Raw genomic sequence first — 25,360 nt, 5'->3', positions numbered from 1 at the left:
CACTATTCACGTGAATAGTGGTTGCCCTTATAAATAGTATTTTGTGTTTCCACCTGTTCCCATGGCAAAGGACAATTACTATTTATTTTTTTTCATAAATTTGTTTACCTCAATAATTAATTTGGATAATATTTTATGATAAGATTTTCGGGTTTCTACATGTCAATACTATTCATATCTCATAATCGGATAAAATTTTCAATTTCAAATTTCATCTAAATTTTAAAAAAAATTGGCTGGTATTTATAGAAAAAAATTCATTAATTTTTGGGTATTTTTTAAAAAATTTCTGAATTTTTTCAGTATTTTATTGCAAAAAATTTGGCTACCGTTGGATTTGAGGAAAAAATCCGATCGGAGAGCCCAGACGACGCCACATGGCAACAGAAAAAAAAATCAAATGAGTGGGCTGATGCCAACCTGGCGTCAGCAATGAAATCAGCCAAGCCCTCGGACTTGAGCTCGGGCTAAACTGGCTTGAGGGTCAGCCCGACTTCGTGGGTCCCACTCCTAACCCAGGCTTGGGCTCCTCGCTGGAACTGGGTTTTTTTTTTTTTCTCGCCCCAGCCTCTGGCTGGGCTTGCTGCTGGAGTTGCTCTAAGGGCTAAGCCTAAGGCAAGGGCTGCACTATTCACGTGAATAGTGGCAACCTTGCCATATGTGGTTCCACCCAAAAAGGCTAGGGCAAGGGCAAGGAAAAAAAAGAAAAAAAAGAAAATGCAATAAAATATAAACTTGTTATGTATTTTATAGGGAAAGTGAATAAAATTGTTATGTATTTATAAGGAAAACATCCATAATTTTTTTGTTTTTTTTTAAATTTTTTTAAATTGAATTTTTTTTCCTTTTTTTTTTTTGCTTGCTGATGTCACCGCTGACGTCAGCTGTAAGAACCCAAACCAAAATATCTAAAAATTAAGATTTCTTTATTCTAACCAAAAGACCATTTTGCCCTCGCATTTTTTAATGGGGAAAAATTTGACTTTTTGATCGAGAAAGAATTTGGAAATTTCGCTTTCTTCGTTGCGTAGAGCACGGCGAAACGAGTCCGTAGACATGGAGTAGACCCGAATCGGAGTTCTAACGAAGAAAATACGATCAAAATATCGCGAAGGGCAAAACGGTAATTTGGAAAAGTCAGATTTTTATCTCTCTCTCTCCCTTTCTCTCTCCTCTCTCTCTCCTTCTCCTGAACGCGAGGCCGTCGCCTCCTCCCCTCTGCAACTCGAGCGTGCCGCCGCCACAGGTCACGGCGACCTTCGCCGTTGGTACCAGTCGACCCGCCTCGCCGCCGCCGTCCTTCCCCTACCTGTCGCCGACCTCAGCTCGCAGGGAACTGGCCGGAAATTGAGAATTTCCGCCGGTTTTCATCCAAACTTCAACTTATTCGTTCTCCTTCGTTTCTCCACCAAATCTTTCGAGTGAGGTATGGTTTTCCACCTATTTTACGTGCTCTAACTGATGGCTGGCTGGGTTTAGATCGATTTCACCTCTAGGTTGCTCGATTTTCGATTTGAAAATTGGTCGAACTTCGGCCGTCGTGATCGGCCATTTCCGGCCACTTTTTGGGGGTAGGTCCAAAAACAAAAGTGACTCCAAATGGGGTGTTTTACCTAGGATAGGAGTTTGGAGTCTTGGTTCCGAGATTTTTCGACGAACCCTAATCGCTTTGGACACCCGGTCTGCCTGCGCGTGTGGCGGCGCCTGGGCGAGGGTGGTGGAATGAATCTGGGCAGTTTTGAGGTCCTCGTGTCGTCACGAGTGCGTAGGATTTCGCGGATCTCGATTCGGAGTCCGTTTGAGCCCCGAACGAATTTTCCATATCGCGCGATCCTTGGGTGCAGTGTCATAAAATCATTGGATCGCGCTAAATTTTGGATATGTCGGTCTACGTGATTTCAGGATCGCGTAGGATTCGACGGATTGCGAATCGGAGTCCCGGATACTCCGAAATTGCGAACCCTGGGGCTAGGGTTTGGATTTTATGCGATAATGCGATTTTGGCTAATCCGACCGTCCGTTTCGGACCAAATTCGTGGAACATGGTTCCCTCTCTATGAGGAACCTACAGGGAAGCCCAAATTGGCCATCGGAGATCATGGACCCCACGGGTCCCGGGTCGGCCGATCTGACAGTTTATCGCTTAGCTGAGCGTCGGACCTTCCAAAACTGGTCCAAGTGTCTGAAAGGGATAATGTGGGCATAGGAGTAACTTGGGATGAAATGCACGTATTTCTAGAAGCCGGGGGCAGGGTATTTAATTTAAATTCTTTTTATCCAGCAGTTTATTAATTTATTATTCTTGGATAATCAGGCACCAGGAGTCTAGCTAACCCACAGGAGGGACCTTCGAAGGGTCCAGCTAGCTCGGACCAGCAGTGAGTGGACTTTTCTTTCTTAAAAGATTTTATAATTATATTTTATATTTGATCTTGAATAAGTGATATAACGTGAATGTTATTGTGAAATATTTTTATTTTTATAAAAATTAGTCGAATAAACAGATTTGAGATTCTTGATATAGAAATTAGTATTTTAGCTCAGACTTACAAGAGTTCAAAGGATATCAGATTTTATCAGAGATAGTTATTTTAGACCACCATGTACCCGCTCTCTATTTGGTGATTACCCAGAGTTGGACCGATGTCGACGGACATCCGGTCCTATTTCAGTTAGTCAGTGCACTTGACTTGCCTCACGAGTTTCGGGGACGCTCGAACCGTGAGTGCCAGGATTTGCGGCTCGGCAGACTTGGTGTCCCGAGACCTGCCAGGATTGCGGCTCGACTGACTTTGTGTCCCCGAGACCTGCCAGGATTGCGGATCAGGCTGACTACGGTCCCCTGTATCCTGCCTGAGTGACTCGAGCTGACTTGGTGTCATCGAGGACCTGCCAGCGGATCAGGCTGATCATAGTCCCCTGATTTCACCAGTTTGCGGCTCGGATAGCCTGTGTGACGCCCGAGACCTGCCAGGGAATTGACGGCTATCACAGGGATACAATTAGGTGGCAGTTAAAAAGGATTCTTTTAAAACTTTTTAGTGCAGTTGTTATTTCACTTATTTCTATCAGTATCTTTGACACTTAACATGTGTTACTCGGTTATATCTTTGTTTAGTATGTGAACATTTATGTAGTTACATTTATCTATGTTTAATTGAATATCTCGAGTTGATTATGATCATATCATAGTTTTTATATCCCTATGTTTTTCAAACGGGGGTTATTATGTTCTCAAATGTTATTACGAACATTATTTTTGTCCACTCACAATTTTAACTTGTTTTTCGCCCCCAGGCCGTAGAAGAACGAAGGAAACCACTCGGGCCATCATCCTAGCTCCCGACCCACCACCAAAGTGTAGGAACTCGTTATAACTTTTTCTTGAATATGTAAATTTATATAGAAAGACTCTGATATCTTGTTGAACATAAGACACTGAAGTTGAGATCTGTTTGTTGAATTAGTCTGGCAGTTGGTATGTTATTTGAGACTGTTTGACATGTGGAAGATTTTGGGTTTGGTCAAAATACAGGGGAGACTCTGCCGAATTTTCGGCAGAAGTCTGAGGAAAATTTTTAAAAGAAATTGGAAAAAGGAAAGGGTAAAAGGTCATTCGTGCCCGACATTCGCCAGGTGTCGGACACGCACAGGATTCGGCTCGGATTCCAAAGCAGAAATTGGGTCGGGTCCTGTCATCAGCGCCCTCAGGTTGAAGCCCAGCCAAGATCTGCCTTTGGGCTTGCCCTGGCTGGTGGGACCCAGGCCTTTCCCCGGCTGCATTTGCTGCCCTGGATAGTGCATTGGGCTCGAGGGGGGCCTTTTGCCCTAGCAGCGCCCCTGCGCTGGAGATGCTCTTAATGTGACGAGTCAGACAATCATTTTAGTTAAAATTTAGATATGATCACAAGTTATAGTTTTATGATTTACATAAGTACATTAGTATTAGTATATCTTTGTAGCTTTGTTTTGAGTTATTTGAAACGACTTGATGGGGTTAAGTGGTGGGTGTATTTTCCTTCTTGATCAAACTAGTTTTCGGCTTAGTACTTTATTTTTCAGTTTTTTTTATTAGGTTTCGCGATTGAAAAAATCAAACTATAAAAATCTTCTATAAAGGTAAGACACATCTTACTTATGGTAGGATGCATGGCTAAATAAAAACATGCCCCATTTTTGACAGAAGGGACTATATGTCACTAGGCATGTTGCATGAGAGCTCACAAATTGACCAAAACATTTTATCCTCTTATCATGAGTTAACCTAAGCCATAATGCTGTGTAAAGACCCAAACCTAAAATTCACATGTAATTAGTAATTTATTATGCGGAAAGACAATTTTGCCCTTTGACTCACTTATGAACTCAACGTTGACTTTTTGACTGAAAAGGAATTTGACAATTCCACATACACCGTTGTGTAGAGCACGACGATACGAGTTCATAGACACGAAGTAAGCTCGAATCGGAGTTGTAACGAAGAAAATACGATTAAAATATCACGAAAGGCAAAATAGTAAATAAGAAAATCAGAATTTTTATAAAAACCTCAGCTTCTCTTTCTCTTTCCCTCTCTCTCTCTCTCCCTCCAGATAGTTCTAGAAAACCAGTCGGGCAGCCACCTTCCAAGCCACCCCAACGCCACCTCACGCCACCCCGACCCTCCGGACCGGACCCAGCAGCACCGGCCAGCTCCCGCCATCAACCCCAGCCCGTCCGCTGCCCCTGCTGCTGTCTGGAGCCGCCGGAAACTGCTGGAAAACGCAGCAGTTTTGGCAGATTTTCCAACCTCAGTTTCTCCCTCATCCGGCCACCAAATCAGTCGTGTGAGGTATCGATTTCTAGCTATTTTTCGTGTTCTAACTGCTGGTTGGCTGGGTTTCGATCAATTTTTGCTGTAGATCACTCGGTTTTCAAATTGAAATTCAGCCGACTTTTGGCCTCCGTGTTCGGCCATTTTCGGCCACTTTTTGGGGTAGGTCCAAGAACAAAAGTGACTCCAAATGGGGTGTTTTACCTAGGATAGGAGTTTGGAGTCCTGGTTCCGAGATTTTTCGACCACCCGAAATCGCTTAAGACACCCAAATCTGCCCGCGCGTGCTGGGGCTCGTGGGCTAGGGTGGTGAAGTAATTTTGTACAGTTTTGTGACTCTCGGGTCGTCACGAGCGCATAGGAATTCGCGGATCTCAATTTGGATACCGTTTGAGCCTTGAACGGATTTTTCATATTGTGCGATTACCGGGTTCAATACTGTTGAGCCGTTGGATCGTAATCAATTTTAGATATGTTACTCTAGATAATTTTAGAAACGTGTAGGATTCGACGGATTGTGAATCGGAGACCCGGATACTCCGAAAACGCGAACCCTAGGGCTAGGGTTTAGAAATTATGCGATTACAGGATTGTGATCAATCCGACCGTCCGATTGACACCAATACCCTCGGGACATGTGTCCTAAATATATTGGACCTTCTAGCGGCATCCGGATCATATTATACCCGTGGGGTTCCGGATTGACTTTTTGGACTTTAGCGCTTTTTGAGTCCCAAGATACCGCTAAACGATCCCACGTGGAAGGAAAGCTGTTATGGGCATAGGGATCACTTTAAATTGGTGCACGTATTTCTAGGAGCCGGGGCAGGGTGTTTAATTTGATTCTTTTTATTCAGCAGTTTATTGATTTATTATTCATGGATAATCAGGCACCAGAGGTCCAGTCGACCTGCAGGAAGGACCTTCGAAGGGTCCAATTAGCTCGGACCATCAGTGAGTGGACTCTTTGTTTTTATAAATGAATTTAATCAGTTCAGTTTCAGTTAAGCAGTTCAGTTTCAGTTATAAGCTGTTTTATGCTGTTAAATATTTTATATTACATGCTGCCGAGTGAAGTTTCCTTTTAAGAATATAGGAACAGATATTCTCGTTAATTATCAGATAAATGGCAGCAGAATTTTAAAGGTTATAGAAAGTTAATTCTTCAACAACTTTTCTTCAGAAACTTTATATTTTCTTAAATCACCTTGTACCCAGTTATTAAATGTTGCCTTCGGTTTATATTTGTTACCTTTGATTTAGTCAGCATGCTTGACAGTTGCCCCACGAGTTCCTTGGTACTCGAACTCGTGTGGAGCGAGTAATGCGGATAAAGGTGGACTACGGTTCCCTGAATCTTGCGAGTTGCGGCTCGGACTGACTTCGTGTCACTGAGACCTGCGAGTATGTGTCACCCATGGTGATGCAAGGAATTGACGGATATAAGGATTTGACGGAAATAGGGGTACACCTAGGTGATAGTTTTCAACTGTTTTCAAATGTATAGTTATATACATTCATTGATTTCAGAAATAAAGAAAATAAGTTAGTTTGTATAACTGTTTCTATAGTGGGGTTAGTATGTTCATATATTATTTTCTACGCTTTGTTTTGGGTCCACTCACCCTTCTTGTTGTTTTGCGCCCCCAGGCAGTAGACGTGCACAGGAATCCAGCACCGGGCCACTTCCCATCTTCCGCGCCTTTCTTTGATGTAGGATTTGTATTTTGTACAAAGATTCACTCTTTTGTAAATTCTTAGCAGTCGCTCTGATGTTTTGCCCTAGACTGAGTTTTGATCTCTTGGAATGTATATATACATATGCTGGCAGTTGGTTGTATATATGTATACTTGTTTGGCAGGTGTGAATGTTTTGGTATTGAGCCAGTTACAAGGGAAACTCTGCCGGTTTTTCGGTAGAAGTCAACCTTGTTGTTTTATCGTGTTTTGTTTGGAAGGGCAAATAGGTCTTTTGTGCCCGACATTTGCCAGGTGTCGGACACGCACAGGGTCTGACTCGGATTTCAAAGCGAAATTTGGATCGGGTCCTGTCATGCTGGACCTAAATACCAATTTTATAGTCTTTATAGGCCTACGTCGACTTTCACAACAAAGGAACCATCATCCATAAATAATAATGAATTCCATAATATGAACTCTCACAAAAAAAAAAGAAAAAAAAGAAAAAAAAAAGTGAAATTCACCGTTTTTTATAATGAGTATTCCGCTTCAATTTTTTTTTGTTTTTTGTTTTTGTTTTTTCATGTGCTGCTTTGGATTCTTGCCCTATAAGCTTTCCAAAAATGATAATTGGAGCAAAATACAATGATCAAATATCCGACCTATTTTTATTGGCATGGACATGATAAGTTAAGAGTATTTTATTTTTGGCTACCACAGATAAAATTTCATTCATTATAAAATGAAGGAAGTTGAGGTTTCACTCCAAAATCAATCGGTAATGGGAGGAATAGCGCAAAATGCGGGACAAAATACTGAACGTGTGACCGTTGGACCCAACACGCCAAGCATTTCTATGATACATGAAGGAAATTGAGATTCCACTATAAAACCACTTTTCAATGTGAAACAAACACCCTCAACATACATTTTGAAAGTTGAATGGCTATTAAATATTTTATTTAAAAATTCCTCAGCAGTATTTTTTTTATTTTTTTTTCCAAAATCGCTGAAAGTTTTATTAATAGCGAATAGTGAGATTTACATCGGCGGCAAAAATTTTAAAAAACCATTCAGTTCCAAACATAATTACCTCATGTCTATTAACGAAACGAGCTACAATGTGGGCTGCGCCCGGTTGCAACACCAGGTGCAAACACAATAGACACCCGACCCGAGTGAGATGAGGCATCAGCTCAGCAGTATTCTCTTCTTCATGATCTTCTTTACCGCCACAATTAAAAAGCAAAAATAAATAAATAAATAAATAAAGAGAATTAAATGAAAGGGTAGGATGGTCATTCATCAGAAAAAGAATATGCTTGTGCAAAAGTGGCGACACCATGTCTAAGGATTAGGGCATCAGCAGCGCCGCAGTGGCAAGTGAGCATTACAACAGTTGGATCAAATCTACCAAGATCCAACGGCGCATAAAGAAACCCTAACCAAACAGATGTAGCAATTGCTCCTCTTTAAATCCCCAAGCCTCTCATTCTCCTCATCCTCTCCTTCATCTCACTCTTCAGACTCAAGTCGGCGGCGAGAGAGATCCCCCATATATTCTTCACTTTGAGTTTCTTGAGGTTTGAATCTCCATCCACCCGTTATTGCTTTAAGCCTTTGTACCCGTTTGAATGTTTGTGGCTTTAGAGTTTGGTTTTGTTATTTGTTTGATTTAAGTTAATTGATGAACTGGGTTTTGTTCAAAAATGGGTTTTAGATCTGATGTTCTTGTAGAAATTGCATGTGGGTTTTAGGTGTTCTGTTGTGATAATCTGTTCTGTTGATGAGTATTATTGTTTGCTGGTCGAAAACAATCTTGTATCTGCTACAGGAAGATCTGATCTGATTGGTGCTTCTTGACATTTGTTTATGGTGTTTCTTTCCAATGTTTGTGTTATATGTTACTAGGCTTCATTATCTGGTTTGTGGATTTTATCAGTTCCATGTGACTCGTTCCCTTGAAGCAAAATTAATAGGTGTTGCTTTCCATAATTTTTTACCTCAAAATTTACGTCTTGTTTCTTTGGGAAACAGTGGAGCAACTAAATTTTCAAATGGTGTAAATTTTGTTCTTTGTTTTTATTTTGTAAATTTTCCAATGGTATAAATTTATTGGTAACTGTGATGAACCTTCAGACCTGTAATGATATGCGGACATGAGCGCAGATCTAAGAACATCTAAGGGACTGAGTTTAATTTTTTTTCTCTTGCTAATTTGCGAAAACTTTTTTCATTATGCATGCTTTGATATTACAATTTACAATGAAGATATTTTTTGGTTACAATTATTTTATGGTGTTACCCAGTTTGTAGTTTATTTAGTTACTAGTAACGGTGATGATCCTACAGACCTGTAATGATTTGCGGGTATGATCGCAAATCTTTAAGAACATCTAAGGGACTGAGTTCTGCAGTAGTAGCACATATCTAATTTTTTTTTTTCGCAAATCTTTACCATCTGTACTTTGTATTTGAATTCTTAGTTGTTGCTTATGTTCAGTCTGTTTGATGTTTGGTCAAAAGTCCATGTTACTATGATCTTGTATTCTATTCAGGCTAATTGCCTGTTGAGTTTTGACACTTTTTGTTTGCAATTTCAGATATCTTGCTGAAATTCCATCATGGGTAAAGAGAAGTTTCACATCAACATTGTGGTCATTGGCCATGTCGACTCCGGGAAATCAACCACCACCGGTCACTTGATCTACAAGCTTGGTGGTATTGACAAGCGTGTTATTGAGAGGTTTGAGAAGGAGGCTGCTGAGATGAACAAGAGGTCATTCAAGTATGCCTGGGTGTTGGACAAGCTCAAGGCTGAGCGGGAACGTGGTATTACTATTGATATTGCCTTGTGGAAGTTTGAGACCACCAAGTACTACTGCACAGTTATTGATGCACCTGGACATCGTGACTTCATCAAGAACATGATTACTGGAACCTCCCAGGCTGATTGTGCTGTCCTCATTATTGATTCCACCACTGGTGGTTTTGAAGCTGGTATTTCCAAGGATGGTCAGACCCGTGAGCATGCTTTGCTTGCGTTTACTCTTGGTGTCAAGCAGATGATTTGCTGCTGTAACAAGGTAAAGCTTATATTTTATATGTCAATGGTATTGTATGTCAGACATTATGGTTTTTGTTATTTATTAGCAGCGCTAACACATGACTCATTATTTAAACTGATATGTACAGATGGATGCCACCACTCCCAAGTACTCAAAGGCAAGGTACGATGAAATTGTGAAGGAAGTCTCATCCTATCTTAAGAAGGTTGGGTACAACCCAGATAAAATTGCCTTTGTCCCCATTTCTGGATTCGAGGGTGATAACATGATTGAGAGGTCCACCAACCTTGACTGGTACAAGGGTCCCACCCTTCTTGAGGCCCTTGACTTGATCAATGAGCCCAAGAGGCCCTCAGACAAGCCCCTCCGACTCCCACTTCAGGATGTGTACAAGATTGGTGGCATTGGTACTGTACCTGTTGGACGTGTTGAGACTGGTGTTGTGAAGCCTGGTATGGTTGTTACTTTTGGTCCCACTGGACTGACAACTGAAGTTAAGTCTGTTGAGATGCACCATGAAGCTCTCCAGGAGGCTCTTCCAGGTGACAATGTTGGATTCAACGTCAAGAATGTTGCTGTCAAGGATCTCAAGCGTGGTTTTGTTGCTTCCAACTCCAAAGATGATCCTGCAAAGGAGGCTGCCAACTTTACCTCTCAGGTCATCATCATGAACCACCCTGGCCAGATTGGAAATGGATATGCTCCAGTTCTCGACTGCCACACCTCCCACATTGCTGTCAAGTTTTCTGAGATCTTGACAAAGATTGATAGGCGATCTGGTAAGGAGATTGAGAAGGAGCCCAAGTTCTTGAAGAATGGAGATGCTGGTATGGTGAAGATGATTCCAACCAAGCCCATGGTTGTTGAGACTTTCTCTGAGTACCCACCACTTGGTCGTTTCGCCGTGAGGGACATGCGACAGACAGTTGCTGTTGGTGTCATCAAGAGTGTTGAGAAGAAGGATCCAACCGGTGCCAAGGTCACCAAGGCTGCAGCAAAGAAGAAGTGAGATGTGTTTTACCGGGCCCCTGAGCTAGGCTAGTTTTGTCCAATGCTGTTTCTTTTCAATTTGTTTGGTGTTATTATGGAAGTTTTGTGGACAGTTTTGAATGTTTACATCGTAGTGCTCTACCAACCCCTTGTAAGGGTTGTGGAGGAGCTGAGCAGTTGGATCATCCTCCGGTTGCTCTGCTAGCTGTGTTGTAGGCTCCTCGTGTTTTCGTTTTATACATTGAGATGAGTTGTGTAGTTGGACAACTTCGTATTAATGTTTGCAACTTCTGTTTTTGTGTTTTAACTTGGATTTTTCTCCAGATTTTTGATCTTGTGAGATTAGTTATGCTCTATTGTTTACTCATCTAAACATTGAGTATTATATTGCCTAGCAGGTTTCTTTGTTTGAAGTAACGGACATACCCTCTGTTCAAGCTTCTGTTTTGATCTGTTGCAAAAGGCTTTTAGGAAAGTTTTAGCTTCCTCCAAATACACTGCTTACAACATAGGGAATCTAAAATGCACGTTCTTTGTACGATCTCAAAATGTATGAAATTGTTTTGGATTAATATTAATTTAGTTGGAAGTAAATTCTGTCATCACGAAATAATTGTTTTGAGCAACATTTACACAGGATGCCGTCTTCTCGCACCAAGTTGGATGAAACCTAACATGCTTTTCCAGTCTCGGCCTCATAATGACAACTAAAAGATTTTTATAGATACCAATGAAAATAAACCTTCAATATAAATATGTTTGGCATATTTAAACATCTTGTAAATCCAAACATAAATTAATTGTGATAACCTTAATTCCACAATAACATAAACTGCTCAATACTTTGGATTAACCTAATGAACATCCAAAGAAAATCTCCTGTGAAAATGACTTGAGTATTTAAATTCGTTTACGAATACAAGCTGCTATTGCCCATATATCAGTTGTAGTTAGTATTCGCCTCACTGGAGTAGTCATCCCAAGTACAAAATTGTAATGCTAGAACCCAACTACTGAAGATGCGCAGCTGTCCATAAAAGCATATACCGGCAGTCCGTCACAATGTGCACTAGTGCTGGTTCAACGCGCAAGTCACATCTGCAGAGGTAACGACATTCAATTGTTACATACAAATTGATCACAAGGATCCCCAGATCCACATTCTCCAAGTCATTCTTTAAACAAAGGAGATATCTCCATTCTTTTTCTTTAATAAGTAAATAAAGGAAATTTCTCAAGATTTCATAATCAACCCTCAGAACGGATTCAGAACCTCTTATGCGGTACAAAGAAAAAAAAGCTCTACAAAGAGATGTTTAGTTTCTACCTGACAATAAATCACAATTCTTTATCACTGTCAAGCTGTGACTTTGTAGCTGCCTTTTCAGCTTCTTCTAAGACAAAAGTCTTAAGTGATTCAACATCCCTCGGCCCTGACCATTTGCACAAGAAACAACTACGTCAGATACTACACCAGATAAAGTCTAATAAGTTTTTGAAACAATTAGCCTTGAGTGCCTGCAGGCTGCACTTGACTCAAGTCTACAAATAATGCACAAGGCAGATGAAACAGTTATTTGGATTGGTAACAGAACAAACCTACTTCAAATCTTAAGGGATGGCTTGAATGGCCAAGCCAAATACACACATGTACACAGACACAGAAACATGCAATAGTGGCCCGAAAGATCAAATTTAAAAAGACCTAAAAAATCATTTCCCTCACCCACAGATTTTTCAATTACCTATATTTGATTGTGGGACCTGAGTAGTTGACTGTAACCTGAGGTATCAACACTGATTATAACAGACAAATACGAAAATAATTTCCCTCGTCAAAGATTTTGCCATTACATATATTTCTTATGGAACCCAAGTAATTGGCTATAATCTGGGGTATCATACATCACACAGAAATTATAGTCATTGTGTTTTTTAACCATGGCTACCAATCTAACAGTTAACAGAACTGATGTCACCATAAACATACTAAATAAGGCGGCCATTATTACACATGTACATACTAACTAAGCCAAGGATCTTTCACCACAACAAATATCATCATTATCACTGCCATACCAAGGCAGCCAATCTTTCACAGGTACACACTAAACACAGCACCCCTTAAACATTCTAGAAATTTCCATCTCACATTCCCTCCTCCACCCTAAAAAAGGAAAAAATAAAATATAGAACCATGCACACATCTCTTTCATCATTGCGGCATACAAAGGTAAATTAACTGCAATAAAGATTACTTTTCCAAGATGATACTGTATTGCCTCTTTCAATATCTGATGCTACCAAATGTTAGGTCTTCTTATTTGTGTTGTGATGAATTTTCAATGTTGTTTATAAACTTAGGACACTGCAACTGTCCAGACTCTAATAATATAAGTTGCCAAGTTGCTGAAAATGGCATGAAACTACAGAATAGCTGATCCGGTGGTCAACTAAGATGCCCAAAATAAATTATAACGCTTTCCCAAATGAATCTGTATCAAAATAAAATGATTGAAATCTATTTACTATTTGGCAAAGCCCTCTTCAATAGGAATTTCATAGAAATTTAAAAGGCACATTTGATCAAATTATAAAGTGATAGTATAACAATAAGGCTAAGTTTTGAGATTCAGATCAAATGTAAGGCATTATTTGGGGGGAAGGGGGGCCGCGCGCATAGATGACAATGGATTAAAACGCAACTGATCTAATAGAAATGAAATTTGAATCCTACCCTGATATTTTGCAACTTCTTCTCCATCATAGAATAGCTTAAACGTAGGATATGAATGAATGTCAACTTTTGAACATACTGGTTTACTTGTGCTGCAATCAACTTCCCCAATCTCTATTTCATCTTCGCCTTCAATTACCTTCCCAAGGTCCTCCCACAACGACCCTAAATTCTTACTGAAAACAAATGTTGTTATTACTAGTAAGAATATCAATCTTAATAATCTCATAATCATAGACTTAGCACAGCTGGGAAAACTTACCAATGTTTACACCATGGTACACAAAATTTCACAAACCATGCAGTATCTTTCTCCTTCACCTAAGAAAACACATATGGACATAAACAATCAGCAAGGCCATAAATCATAATTAGCTAGCTTGAGATTACTTCCTACTAACTCAACGTTTTGTCCCCCCCCTGGAATCCTACATTTCTTATCAAACCCAACTCATAACATTTTTCATTACCAGTTTGATTTCGGTGTATAAAATCGTCATTCATGCAGAGCATCCATACTAAAATTAAAACAAAATTCACTCAAAGAGCAAAACTAATTTAGGCATTAGGATTAATAAGACCACCAGGGATTGGTGAGCTGGGTTAGGGTTAGGAACCCCAGCAACATGTGTTTGTGTGTAGGAAATGAAAAATGTGATCTGCATCAAGTCCTACCCAATCTGCCAGGAATTGGGCACAGAATTGAAACACATCTGGAACAATAAAAGCACAGCAATAACTCATAAGCTTATTTCATATATTGAATCTGGGATTTGGAATGTAAAAAAATGAAGAATTTGAAAAGGGTTTTGGAGTTGTTACCTTATCGGAGAAGGTGTCAGCGGTTAGGGTTATAACCTCGGCTCCGGTATGAATTGTTAGACTTAGAAGAAGAAAGAGAAGAGCTGACATTAAAATTAGAGAAGCAGAGTGGGTTTTCATCGCTGCTGCGAAAATTACAAATTTCCGGGAAATTAGATTGAAGGGTAAGAACGAAGGCACTCCAAATACCTAGAGACGGGTGCTAGTTCTCAAAGCGAGAAAAAACAAGGCAAAAAGGCCACCAAAAATAAAAACAAGCACATGCCACATTGACAATAACGATGAAGGAGGTGATGATAAAAAGTTATGTGATTACCAAATTAACCTTAATTTTTTTAAAAAATAATATATAATCTAAATTAGACTAAATTAATTTAATTTAAAGGAGGGAGATTTAAATTTGGGAGTAAAGGAACAAACTCATTGATTGGCCAACTAGCATAACCTACATGTGCACTGGGACAGTCGATTCCCGATGTGAGTCTTAATTTAACTGGACCGTTGCACGAATTGTGGGGCCGATTCATGTGACGGATGCTTGCATTTTTTCCTTTGTCGTGCACACACCAACTTCAGAGCTGTTCGTGGGTAGGGGTGAGCATAAAAACTGAACCGAGTCAAACCAAACAGAAAAAGGAGGAATTTTGACCAAAGAAAGGGTCAATGAGTCGTGGGTGCGGAGCCGTGATTAATCTAAATATAGACTTATCTAATTTTTTTTGAAAAAAAAAAGGTAGTAAGATCAATTTAAGAAAACTGAATAAATAAATAAAAATAGCATGCTAACCAACGTCCTTTAAGCTGAATTTGCTTCCATCCCTTTTGAACATCTCATTCAAGTCTCATTGTTATGGCTTTCTCTACATTTGAGAAAGTAACGCACCATTGAAATTGCAAATACTAGACGCAGCAGAAGCTTACTTTTTTCCCTTTTAACAAAGCCCTCAGTTAAGCCATCAAAGTGCCTCAACTCTGGCATTTTCTTGTTCTAAACAGATTCTATCCAAGAAACCAAATTTAATAGAGTATGTAAAGAGGGAAAGTTATTATGTGGGATAGGCTTCAGATGTCTGCACCAATGGTTCATATATCGTTGCTTTTGATGTGAGTTTTTGTTAGATTGAAAGTGATTTGCTTACTTCTTCTTGTTGGACTTCGTCCTTGGTTAGGGGTTCCAAACACTGCCATAGCTAAATACGTATGTCAATATAATTGGAAATTCATAGATTCATCACAAAGCACCAAGTAGAAACGTAAAGTAGTAGATTTCTTATTCACAAGCAACTCATTCACAAACCCAGGAACAGATACAGAACCAGAAATTCAACTACCAAAAAAAAAAAAAACTAAACACATAAACAAAAGCTCCTAAAATAGCTCTGATATAAAAAAAACCAACACCACCAAACTCTTGTTCACCTCCACCATGACCCTTAATCAAAACCCATAACCATGTCAGTTCCAAAACTCTTGATCACTTCTGGCACCCTCTCAAATGTCCCCCTGTCATCCCCCTTTGGTTGCTTCCTCTCATCTTCCTCCCTTGGCTGCTTCTTCTCATCTTCCTCCCTTGGTTGCTGCCTGTCCTCTTTGTATGGCGGTGCTGCTTGTGCCGAAGGCAATATCACCGCCTCGCGCTGAGCATCAATAAACTTTCTCAACCGATCCTCACTCACACCGAAAGCAGCTGCAAGCTCAGGTCCTCTGATTGTCTGAAGAACAGAGCTAGCACCAGCCAAAAACTGAGGCCTGTTCTTCCTTGCCGAGGTTGTGAATCCAAAGAACTCAAGCGGCCCGCTTCTTGATGCAATTTGACAGAATGGGAAGTACCTCGGCACCCAAAACACATCACCGTCTTGTACATTGGTGTTCATTGCCGATGTCCCATTTGGGAACACAATCTGTATTGTCCCAGAGCCTCTCAACACAATGCCGTACTCTGTTGCTGTCGGGTTCACATGCGGCGCCATCATAGCCCCTGCGGTGAGGTTGACAAGGTAGACACCTACGCCGGAGTCCTTCAATGGCGCATAATCCGATTCGTCAAGCTCCATGCTCCATCCGTAGTTGTTTCGGAAGTCGGGTTTTCGATCGTAGAGGTTGTAAGAGTCTGGTGCTTTTCCTTTTCCCTTGTCATAGTCCTCTGCCCTCTTCTTGTTGTCATCTGAACCGGCTCCAAACACCGAGTTCAAGAGCTTCCTCCATGACCATGTTTGTGTTTGGTCTTGATGATGATCAGGTTCTTGTTGGAAATCAACCATTTTCTTCATTTCTTGGAGCCTGTCTTGCTCTTTCAGCTGGAGGAATTTTGCCCAGAGGTTTGGTGAATGAGAATCACTCAAATACACAATTGGACCCTTTTGCTGACTTGTTAACACCTCCATTAGTTCTGATGATGATACCTGCAAATATTGTGCCATGAAGTTTTGTAGGCATTCTGATTCTAAGAGGGCCACATTTCTGATCATATTTAAAACACATGATGATGTTTAATCATAAATCACTTAATTAACACTTAATTAAGTACAATTAAGTTTGGATGCTTACATTGAAGGCATTTGTAAGTATGTCATGGTCAAATCCAGCAAGTACAGATTGTGGATTGCTTCCTCCACCAATGAAGAAAGACTGCATTATTTACCCCAAAAAAAAAAAAAAATTCAAAAATCAAAATAGGGTTATAGAGATTTAGAATTTTAAGTGCTATAAACCTCATTAATTCAGAAAATTTTATGATGATTAAGAAATGAAATTTATTTTGCCTGCACAGAACCAAGCCCCAAGCTCTCAGATGTGTCAAGGCTGCAGATGATATGAAGCCTCTGTCCTTCCCCTGTATTCACCAAGTAAAATGGAGAACCAGCTGGAATTCTATAAACATCCCCAGACTTCAATCTCCTCTCCCCCAGTTCATCTCTGTAAATCAAACCCACCTTTGCTTCCCCTGCAACAAATTATAATTATTCAGCTCATAATCTCATGAAGAATCTGCCACTTTGCATACTTGCAGGCATTGAATTCAATTCAATTTTAATCCAAGAAAGAAGTAAAACCAAATTAAGAAGAAACCAACAGAGCAAAGCAAAATTAAGCAAATAAAATATTACCTCTGCGGACAAAGAGGACGAGGTTTGAGTCAAGATACTGAGGGATGAAGAGGGACTTGGGCTCCATTGTAATAAACCCAATATGCATTGGCTTATCAACAACTCTCCCTCCCACCCTCATCACAACACTCATCTCCCCTGCTTCAGTTTTCACCACTTGCCTTGACTGTGGCAGCAAATACCAATCTTCTTTTTCTGATTCTGGTTTCTCATACTCTGGCCTCCTCATGTCACCACTTCCTGGCCTCCCTTCTCTCTCTTCCTTCTTTCTCCTCCAATCTTCATCTGGGTCTCCAGTGTACCCCACAGCCACTGAAACTCCATACCACATCACAAGCAGAAGAACCCCAAAGCCCAGAACTCTGTTTCCCATTTTTTCTTTTTTTTTTTGCTTTTGCTCTCTGATGATCTGATCAGTTGTTTTTGCTAGCTAGTTTCCACTGTATGAAGCTTCTGGGTGAAGTGGTGGGGGAATTTATGAAGAGGAGAGGGAGAGAGTTGAGGGAGACACGTGTCCTCCATGCAGAGTTTGGGGGGTTTGCTGGCGGGTTTTGGTTTAGACACAGTTGGGATTTGAAGAGAAATATTCGAACACTTTGTAAGACAGGGACAGATTCATCGGCATGAATATCTCAAACCAAACCAAACCTACCCTTCTACTCGTTCTCTTCAGAAATAATCAGACTTTTGTTTGTTTCTAGTTTTTAAACTCGCAGTAATTTTCTGGTGTTTACTATGTCTAAAGACCACATGTCTGAACAGAGCTCTTTCCATTAGCCTTTGTTTTTTTTTTTTTGGTTTTTTTATTGTCACAAGCTGTTACATGAACAAATGTATATCATCAACAGATCATTCAGCCTTGAGCCTTATGCTATGTTATTGATCTATCAATGTAATCAATGCTGAAGAAACTTCAAACCCTTGTTTTCTGATTTGTTGCTAGAAGCTAAATGATGATTTTTTAGGCATTAATGGTAAGGAACAAAGTTTCGTGAGCCTGGCATATCATTATTTTTACTTCAATTTTACAGTTTTGGAGGGATGACCACGCTTCAGCACCACAGCAGCATCTTTTGCCTACTTCGTTTGTCTATACCCTTAGATGCTCTTGCATTACATTACGAACCATATTTATGTATCTCTCGTCGTCACATGAACATGATGATTTCTCTCAACAAGCAACTTTGGGAAATATTACATACAGCGGTTAGCACGTTGATATGGTCTTAATATCTTGTCGCGGAGGCGTAGCGTACAGAGATCTCCATTCGGACAATTGAAAAAAAAGCAACCATCATAACTTGCCCTATAAGCGTGGCGCTCCTAACGGTCACTTTTCCACAGACTCGCCCAAAATGACCGAGTCACCATCCGAGTCACTCTCTGACTCGCCCTTCAACCGCAACATCGACGACAACAAGAACGATATCGTGCCCGAAATCCCAATTGAGATTGTGAGCGAGGAAGAGATGGCTCTGCTCGAAGCTGCTTTGGTCTCCGCCCGCGCTTCCTTCTCTGCAATCCCTGCAATTCGCTGCTCAACATTTTCGTTCCGCAGCAACGTCAGGTCTATTAAGTCGATCTCTGCTTTATCCAAGAGGAGGTTATCGGGTTGCTCCGAACCAGATATTGAGGATTCGGGTGGTTTGAAGAGTGCCCAGAAGAAGACTCGGATGGCTGACTCGTTTTTGCACAGGTTTAGGAAGAAGGGCTTGTCTGTAACTGATATTACTGCCACGGTATAGAATTTCTTGGCTTCCAGACTCTTTTTTCGAAGTTTTTGCAAATGGGTTTGGATTTGTGTTTGTAAATTTTGAGGCTTTATTGCTGTCTGATTGTGGATCATATGGGATTTTAGGAAATGCGTTTGGATGGTTACGCTGAATGTTTGAGAAGATTGGTTTTTGAATTATATATTGCAATGACAAAGATTTATGTGCAATAGAATGATTTAAATTTGTTAGTTTTCTTAGTGCCACATCAATGTGTATGTTGGAAATCTAATAGCAAAATTTGATCAGAAGGACATCTTATTATTCCCAATTTGAAATCTTGTATTGGTTGGGTAAATGTGTGAGCCGGACTCCCATTGAGCATCTGTATCTCCCTGGTGTGAGTGTGGGAATGCTTTCATTTTCCATGTATTGTGGTGTTTTCCATATATAGTATAGCCAATGCAGCATAATTTAGCAGTAACTGTGGATAAACAACCTCAATAATTTGAACACTGCTATTATTTTGCGAGAGGTTATGACTACTTTTTTTTTGGTCATCCAATTAAGGATTTCAAAAGATATTTGTCTTAGATCTATTCTATTTCATGTTAACAACAGGAATGGTGTGAAAAACAAATGGAGTTTGTTTTACTCGTTGGCAAGCGAAAAGTCAGCAAGGCTATGAAAAAAGGCAGTGCTCGCCATGCAAAACTTGAGGAAGAGGTACGCATTAGAGACTGACTTTTCTACTTTTGTAGTATTTCTGGTTTTGTACTGCATGAATGTTACCTGTTTAAATTTTTTTGCCAAAGTACAAAGCACTCTTCCATACCTTTCTGTTGTTGTAGGGAAATTTATTTGGCTTTTGGAAGTTCTTATTCTTACCTCCATGTTTTCTATGCACTCTTACGATCTGATTATATTTTTGTACAGGTTGTAAAAAAAGTTAAAGTTCGTATCGAATCAATAGAAGATAGATGGGCTCTGAAGCTTCTGAATTTTATAACTGGAGTAAATCAATTATTATCTGAAGGATTGACGCGTGAGCTGCCACTGTAAGTTAAACCATCTCTTGTCTCTGATTCCATCTTTGATTCCTGATACACTATTTAGGTTTCTTTTAACGTCCAGATCGACAATCAATGGGTTATTATAAAGGTTTTACCCATGCGAGGTCAAAGGTTTATCTTTCTGTTTATAAATTTATCTTTGTTGTGAACTTGTGAAAATTAATTTATCTTTAGCATTTGTGTTAATTTGATATTATTGGGTCATCATATCAGGATGGCCCATTCTTGTTGTAGGGGATATAGTAGTTCTCTCAAATATAAGGAATGACACGGATCAAGCTTGCAGCTCTGATCCTTGCTTAGCAGTTTTCTTATGGGTTAAAGGTTAATATGAGCACTGGATTGTAAAGATTGTAGTGCCTTTAAGTTAGTGTAAATCTTGTCATGTAGCATGATGGCAATGATCCATAATATGTACACATGATAGATAGAGAAAAGATTTAGAATTGTATCGTCTTACCTATAGTAAGTTGAGACTTACTCCTTTGAAATATGCTTCATGCTTCTCTCAAATTGATAACATTTATATATTGGTATGTCGGAGTGGCAGGTATGTTCTTGTACTTTAGACTTTCAGTTAAATCTCTCTCTCTCTCTCTCTCTCTCTCTCTCTCTCTAAGAAATTGGAGAGTTGATCTTTCTAACCTCCTTTCTGTCAGTGATTCGCTATACTTTCTTATCACATCAGAATAGGTTTTGCAGAAGGGGTATGGATGGTGGGAGTGGTTGATGAGATTCGAATGCCTGTAACAGAAACCATCAGAAACCCATTATTAGTTGACACAAAGACTCGTGTGAAAGATACACTTCCTGCTGAACCACAACGAAGAAATGGAAGGTATGCTCTTTTGTTGGTTTATGTTTCATTGCCATTGATGAGAAATGCTCCAAAAATGAAGTCACTCTGAACATTTGTTTTGGCAGGCTTCAATTAATGTGCTACAAGTATATGTGGGACGATTTAGTTGCTGATAAATTCCCATCCAACAAGTTTTTTGATTTCTTTTCCTTAAATCCTCATCATATCTTATCTGATGAAATCAGAGAGATGACTGCTAACTCAGGGTTCCCTGCAGAGGTAAAGATTCTCTCCACTTGAATTATTAGATACATACTTCTTAAACCGATCACTTAATAGAAAGATGCTTCCTCGGCAAAGAGCAGCATCTTTTTAGTAAGGGTCTTCACTTGTTATTGATGGTTTGTCCAGTAACCAAATGACATGGATCAGTTCATAAAAATAAAATGGTAGCTAACATAGAGTTTTCAGATAATTACCACTTCAAACGCATGTTTCTATAGCTTTTGTAAAAATTTCTCTTGGTTGTGCAGACCCTTGATGATGTAGTGAGATACTATAGAAACACATGTGGCATGCTCTCCCCTGCTCATGACCAGCTGTTATTGAGGTGAGAAACTAAAATTTATGCCAGAGGTTTCCATGTTTGTTTTCATGTTTAGTTTCTTATAAATAATATTATTGAAGTCCCAATTCCTGTGGATGAATATGTTTACCACAAAAGATTCATGTGGTGCATACTAGTTGAGCACACATTAGAAATGAAAGGTAGCCAGTCCATTTGATTATCCTAATCATCTGGTCTCTAGCTTTGTCCATCTTAAGTTGTTGTAATCCAGTGGACACCGGTTTTTATTTAATTTTAATTTTAATTTTAAATAATGATTTGCAAGAGGTTACATCCAAATCTTATCTCACACCCCTTTTATGTACTTTATGTTAACTTAGCATCAAGTTTCAAAAAGTGAGGAGCAAGCTGAACTTGAACGATAGACATTAGTTGTGATGCATGAGTTTACCGATTTTTTGTTCATGTGGACATACTTGGTGACAACATCTTTTGGAAAGACACTGATACGACTGTTTTTGGTCAGATATGAGTTTCAGAAAGATCATTCATTACTTGGTGAAGATGAGTTTGCATATGACTCTGATTGGGTCAAGAATCAAATTCAGGGTTGTCTTGAGTTCTGGCTAGGAGAGCGAGAAGCCAGTTACACTCCTGAGGAAGAGCGATGGAAATGCGGGTTCTGTCAATATTCTTCTGTCTGCCCTGCTAAAAATGGTAACCATAATGATCCACCAAGTTAGAGAAAAATACTGGCATTGGCGGTGTTTCAATCAGCATCCGCAATAAGGGTACAAAGAAGCACAAGTTTTTAGAGTTGCTTCTTTTGTAATTGCTGTGTTGTATTTGTCCTTTGGATGTGCCATGAATGTATCGTTCAAGTTGTATTGTGACCGTTATTTGATTCAATTGTTGTAAATTATTTTTTGGACGGAGTTGTCAAATTCAATTGTTTGATTAGTAAAGTTTATGAATAAAAGTCTCTGTCAAAATTATGTGCAATACATTTTAGAGTTTCTGCAAAGACGTGCATATAATTACTTAAAACTAGTAGAGAGAGCTCCAAGTCAACACATCTTCATACATGATTCATGAACCCTTCAAGTGAAAACTCTAATTTGTCAGCAGTTCTTTGAATTATCATCAACAGCCAGAAAATGTAGAAATGATTTAAAGGTTAAACGAAACTTTCTTTTATTCTTTTTATCTTGGTATATGAAGTTTGGTGCTAATAATGAAAAGAAAAAGAAAAAGAAAAATAGAGCAGAGTCAGAAGACTCCGAAGTCCTAACACATAAACTAGAGTAATTTTTTTTAGCGTGATACTCACAGCGCCACATTGTATTATCAATCTATTGATGTTGTAAGACATAAATTTATTTATTAATACTATACCTTAGATTCATCCATTCATGTTTTAACACATCAATTAGTAACGTCAATGGGGTCATAAAATATGTTTGGCCTAAAACTGGTGGTATCAGATTCAAAACCTCAAAACACCAGTGTGTGAGAAATCCCGTCCCCTTCCTACTTTTGATCCAAAAAAAATAATACATCAATTATTAACACCACGTAATTGTATGTATGACTATGAGTAATGGACTTTAAAACTGGTGGGGATAAGTCAAAGTAGCAAATAGCCCGCCGAAACTACAAAACCATATGCTTGTTTGCGCGCTCTCTCCCTCTCTCCTTCGTTGTGCTCCAAAAAACCAAGACCCGAGCTAAGAGATGCAAAGTACTAGTATGCTGAACAAGATCAGGTAAGCTTCAGCGATGAATGTGTGACTTTTGATATCCATGCATTTGTGTGCTTGTGTTTGAAATTCTAGCTTGTCCCATTTAATACTTTGGTTTGGCTTTATCAATATAGCAAATCATTATCTGCCATGAACCTTCTGTGCTATGTTTTACACCTTCATGTGAATCATATCTGTATCTATTTGGGTTCTGGCTGGTGGGTCCTTGCAAACATTTGGATCACTGCTCTGCTCACTACACTAGGCTTATCTATGTTTTGTCTAAATTGATGCCTATTGGATGCTCGCCAACTGTTTGCAATAATTCCTCGTACAAGTGACTTATGAATAATGCTAACACAAAAAAAAATATATGATGGTTTCCACTTCACCAAGCAGTTTATGTGAAAACAAAATTTTGTCACACCAATTGTTGGTATAGTGTAATTTGATATTCATATATGTTTTATCTTAAAGTCACAGGTGTAAGTAGATATGTCAAAACTTGGATTTTTTATGGAGAGGAAAACAACATTGTGGTAAAAGAAATCAACAGAATTTGTTTGGCTGGTAATCTGAGGGACAACGTTAGAGGACCCTTTACAACTATGCTCACCCGGAATTTACTCTCAGTCAATGTACCTTGTTTGAGAGGTTTTTCATCAGCGGCGGCTAGTTTTCTTAGAACTGGGGATAAATTGAAGCTATCTAGAATATTCACAAGTGAAGATGTTTTAGAGTACTCCAAAGTGAGTCATGACTCTAATCCTCTGCATTTCGATTCTGAGTCCGCTCGAAATGCCGGATTTGAAGATCGACTGGTTCATGGGATGCTTGTTGCTGCCCTGTTTCCCAAGATCATATCTTCTCACTTTGTAAGTCTGATGCTTTATGTTTTTACTTTTGGCTTGTTTTTTGGTTATTCAGAATGTTACAGTACTTTTTATAATCTCATTAATGGGAGAAGAGAAAGAAAACAAATTAATTAAATCAAGCTTACTTTTCATAATCACAAACAAAGAAACAAAAAATTTGAGGAAGCCTTATAATAAGAACCAAATTGGGTGAGTATGAATTTCTGTTGTAGAAGTATGTAAGGTTGGAATTGAGTCAGAAATATATATGATCCAAGAGCCACATACAGTTACTTGATAATGAAAAAATTTAGCTATCACATTGTTGAAAAACATCCTATCCTGGACTCTTTAGTGCGAAACCTTTCCTACATTTATGTTCAGATTTCTTTTTTTTTTTTGGGTCGCAACCGTTGAGATCCAAATGTCTAATTTCTTGACATTGTTATGGTATTTTCAGCCTGGGGCTATATATGTTTCCCAAAGCTTGCATTTCAGGTTGCCCGTCTATATTGGCGAAGAGATTGTTGGCGAGGTAGAAGCAACTAATATAAGAGAACAGAAGAACAGATGCCTGTAAGCTAAATTATTATTTGACAAAGCAATTGTTCTGCAGTGCATGACTCAAATTATATAGAGACTAACTTATCTGGGTGTTTGCTTGCATGTGTGGTTCAGAGTGAAATTCAAGACAGCATGCTTCAAGAATGGTGCTATCGTCATTGACGGTGAGGCAATGGCCATCTTACCTGCACCAGCTGTGGAACAAGCGAATACTTCGGCATGACAGACATCCGGTTCGGGTTGAGCTACTGCCGTATTGATTGAAAGTTCAAAAGCAATTCAGTGTGGCTGAAATTCTCCGTATGGTTTAGTCGAACTTCTCCATCCCTTTATTTAATAAAAATTTATCTCAAGGAAATTAGATTGTAAACTCTAGATGGATAGCGTTTACTTTTTTTCTCTTCTTTTTTTGGGCGGATGATTTCAAGATTTCTTCAATCAGCTCCGTTCAGATTATGGGTTCCCAATATTACATCCATGGAATTCGATTGTAAAAGCTGAATTAATATACAATTACATGTAAATGTGCCTGAGGAAATACTAGCATCACTCGTGTGTCACTAATTTCTGGCCTTTGATGTATAAATGGCCCAAAATTAGAATATCGTTATGCATAGATGGATGGCAAAAAAATCACCCGTGTGCGAGCAACTGAATATAGAGATGTCCTCATATCTCCAATCTACTCGAACCCACAGCTGAGGGGGCTTCCCTGCCAGTCGTGCCGTTACTGATCGAACCCCTAAAACTTTCACAAATTCTTGATTCAATCACCAATTAGCAGTCCATACTTTCCCCAACTTCGAAGTGTTTATTCTAATATTTCATCAT

General features: G+C 39.3%; 5 protein-coding genes and 2 long non-coding RNA genes across 9 annotated transcripts; 5 read left to right on the top strand and 2 right to left on the bottom strand.

The window, feature by feature from the left end:
- LOC109949893 lies at positions 1,147-3,502 on the top strand. The gene is made up of 3 exons (XR_002272216.1): positions 1,147-1,426; positions 2,315-2,378; positions 3,298-3,502. It is a non-coding gene; the product is annotated as an uncharacterized LOC109949893 (long non-coding RNA).
- LOC109949947 lies at positions 4,516-6,504 on the top strand. The gene is made up of 3 exons (XR_002272278.1): positions 4,516-4,831; positions 5,704-5,767; positions 6,464-6,504. It is a non-coding gene; the product is annotated as an uncharacterized LOC109949947 (long non-coding RNA).
- LOC18773012 (elongation factor 1-alpha) lies at positions 7,924-10,876 on the top strand. 2 transcript variants are annotated; one of them, XM_007205137.2, is made up of 3 exons: positions 7,924-8,076; positions 9,097-9,579; positions 9,689-10,876. In XM_007205137.2, exons 2-3 carry the CDS (start codon positions 9,118-9,120, stop codon positions 10,568-10,570), a joined length of 1,344 nt encoding a protein of 447 aa, XP_007205199.1. In that variant the 5' UTR covers positions 7,924-8,076; positions 9,097-9,117; the 3' UTR covers positions 10,571-10,876. The 2 variants fall into 2 exon arrangements, with proteins under 2 accessions (XP_007205199.1, XP_020421970.1); XM_020566381.1 differs by lacking the exon at positions 7,924-8,076 and having other exon boundaries at positions 9,091-9,579.
- On the bottom strand, positions 11,253-14,370 carry LOC18775517 (protein disulfide isomerase-like 5-1). The gene is made up of 5 exons (XM_007206025.2): positions 14,111-14,370; positions 13,551-13,609; positions 13,289-13,464; positions 11,879-11,984; positions 11,253-11,649 (listed from the first exon to the last, which is right to left on the bottom strand). Exons 1-4 carry the CDS (start codon positions 14,228-14,230, stop codon positions 11,890-11,892), a joined length of 450 nt encoding a protein of 149 aa, XP_007206087.1. The 5' UTR covers positions 14,231-14,370; the 3' UTR covers positions 11,253-11,649; positions 11,879-11,889.
- Positions 15,173-18,127, bottom strand: LOC18772514 (vicilin-like seed storage protein At2g28490). Its single transcript, XM_007208578.2, has 4 exons — positions 17,218-18,127; positions 16,873-17,054; positions 16,658-16,738; positions 15,173-16,512 (listed from the first exon to the last, which is right to left on the bottom strand). The coding sequence occupies exons 1-4, from the start codon at positions 17,588-17,590 to the stop codon at positions 15,544-15,546; spliced, it is 1,605 nt and encodes a 534-aa protein (XP_007208640.1). The 5' UTR covers positions 17,591-18,127; the 3' UTR covers positions 15,173-15,543.
- Positions 18,277-22,373, top strand: LOC18773974 (exonuclease V, chloroplastic). Its single transcript, XM_020567516.1, has 7 exons — positions 18,277-18,956; positions 19,551-19,655; positions 19,866-19,987; positions 20,691-20,840; positions 20,927-21,080; positions 21,335-21,411; positions 21,896-22,373. The coding sequence occupies exons 1-7, from the start codon at positions 18,573-18,575 to the stop codon at positions 22,110-22,112; spliced, it is 1,209 nt and encodes a 402-aa protein (XP_020423105.1). The 5' UTR covers positions 18,277-18,572; the 3' UTR covers positions 22,113-22,373.
- LOC18775266 ((R)-specific enoyl-CoA hydratase) lies at positions 22,625-25,152 on the top strand. Of its 2 annotated transcripts, none has more exons than XM_007206998.2 (4): positions 22,625-23,135; positions 23,595-23,986; positions 24,426-24,541; positions 24,644-25,152. In XM_007206998.2, the coding sequence occupies exons 2-4, from the start codon at positions 23,720-23,722 to the stop codon at positions 24,750-24,752; spliced, it is 492 nt and encodes a 163-aa protein (XP_007207060.1). In that variant the 5' UTR covers positions 22,625-23,135; positions 23,595-23,719; the 3' UTR covers positions 24,753-25,152. The 2 variants fall into 2 exon arrangements, with proteins under 2 accessions (XP_007207060.1, XP_020421772.1); XM_020566183.1 differs by having other exon boundaries at positions 23,589-23,986.

This window comes from Prunus persica, chromosome G6, assembly GCF_000346465.2.
Source record: "Prunus persica cultivar Lovell chromosome G6, Prunus_persica_NCBIv2, whole genome shotgun sequence".
Taxonomy (NCBI): domain Eukaryota; kingdom Viridiplantae; phylum Streptophyta; class Magnoliopsida; order Rosales; family Rosaceae; genus Prunus; species Prunus persica.
Note: the sequence above shows the minus strand (reverse complement) of the source record. Positions and strands in the feature narration are given on the sequence as shown.

Coding starts and splice junctions, on each gene's coding strand:
- LOC18773012 (XM_007205137.2), top strand. CDS start 9,118: ATGGGTAAAGAGAAGTTTCACATCAACATTGTGGTCATTGGCCATGTC. Junction 9,580..9,688: donor TGATTTGCTGCTGTAACAAG/GTAAAGCTTATA, acceptor TGATATGTACAG/ATGGATGCCACCACTCCCAA.
- LOC18775517 (XM_007206025.2), bottom strand. CDS start 14,230: ATGAAAACCCACTCTGCTTCTCTAATTTTAATGTCAGCTCTTCTCTTT. Junction 13,610..14,110: donor CTGACACCTTCTCCGATAAG/GTAACAACTCCA, acceptor GTGTTTTCTTAG/GTGAAGGAGAAAGATACTGC. Junction 13,465..13,550: donor GTACCATGGTGTAAACATTG/GTAAGTTTTCCC, acceptor ATTTGTTTTCAG/TAAGAATTTAGGGTCGTTGT.
- LOC18772514 (XM_007208578.2), bottom strand. CDS start 17,590: ATGGGAAACAGAGTTCTGGGCTTTGGGGTTCTTCTGCTTGTGATGTGG. Junction 17,055..17,217: donor CGTCCTCTTTGTCCGCAGAG/GTAATATTTTAT, acceptor AATTTGTTGCAG/GGGAAGCAAAGGTGGGTTTG. Junction 16,513..16,657: donor TACTTACAAATGCCTTCAAT/GTAAGCATCCAA, acceptor CAATATTTGCAG/GTATCATCATCAGAACTAAT.
- LOC18773974 (XM_020567516.1), top strand. CDS start 18,573: ATGACCGAGTCACCATCCGAGTCACTCTCTGACTCGCCCTTCAACCGC. Junction 18,957..19,550: donor TAACTGATATTACTGCCACG/GTATAGAATTTC, acceptor TGTTAACAACAG/GAATGGTGTGAAAAACAAAT. Junction 19,656..19,865: donor ATGCAAAACTTGAGGAAGAG/GTACGCATTAGA, acceptor ATTTTTGTACAG/GTTGTAAAAAAAGTTAAAGT.
- LOC18775266 (XM_007206998.2), top strand. CDS start 23,720: ATGCTCACCCGGAATTTACTCTCAGTCAATGTACCTTGTTTGAGAGGT. Junction 23,987..24,425: donor AGATCATATCTTCTCACTTT/GTAAGTCTGATG, acceptor TGGTATTTTCAG/CCTGGGGCTATATATGTTTC. Junction 24,542..24,643: donor GAACAGAAGAACAGATGCCT/GTAAGCTAAATT, acceptor TGTGTGGTTCAG/AGTGAAATTCAAGACAGCAT.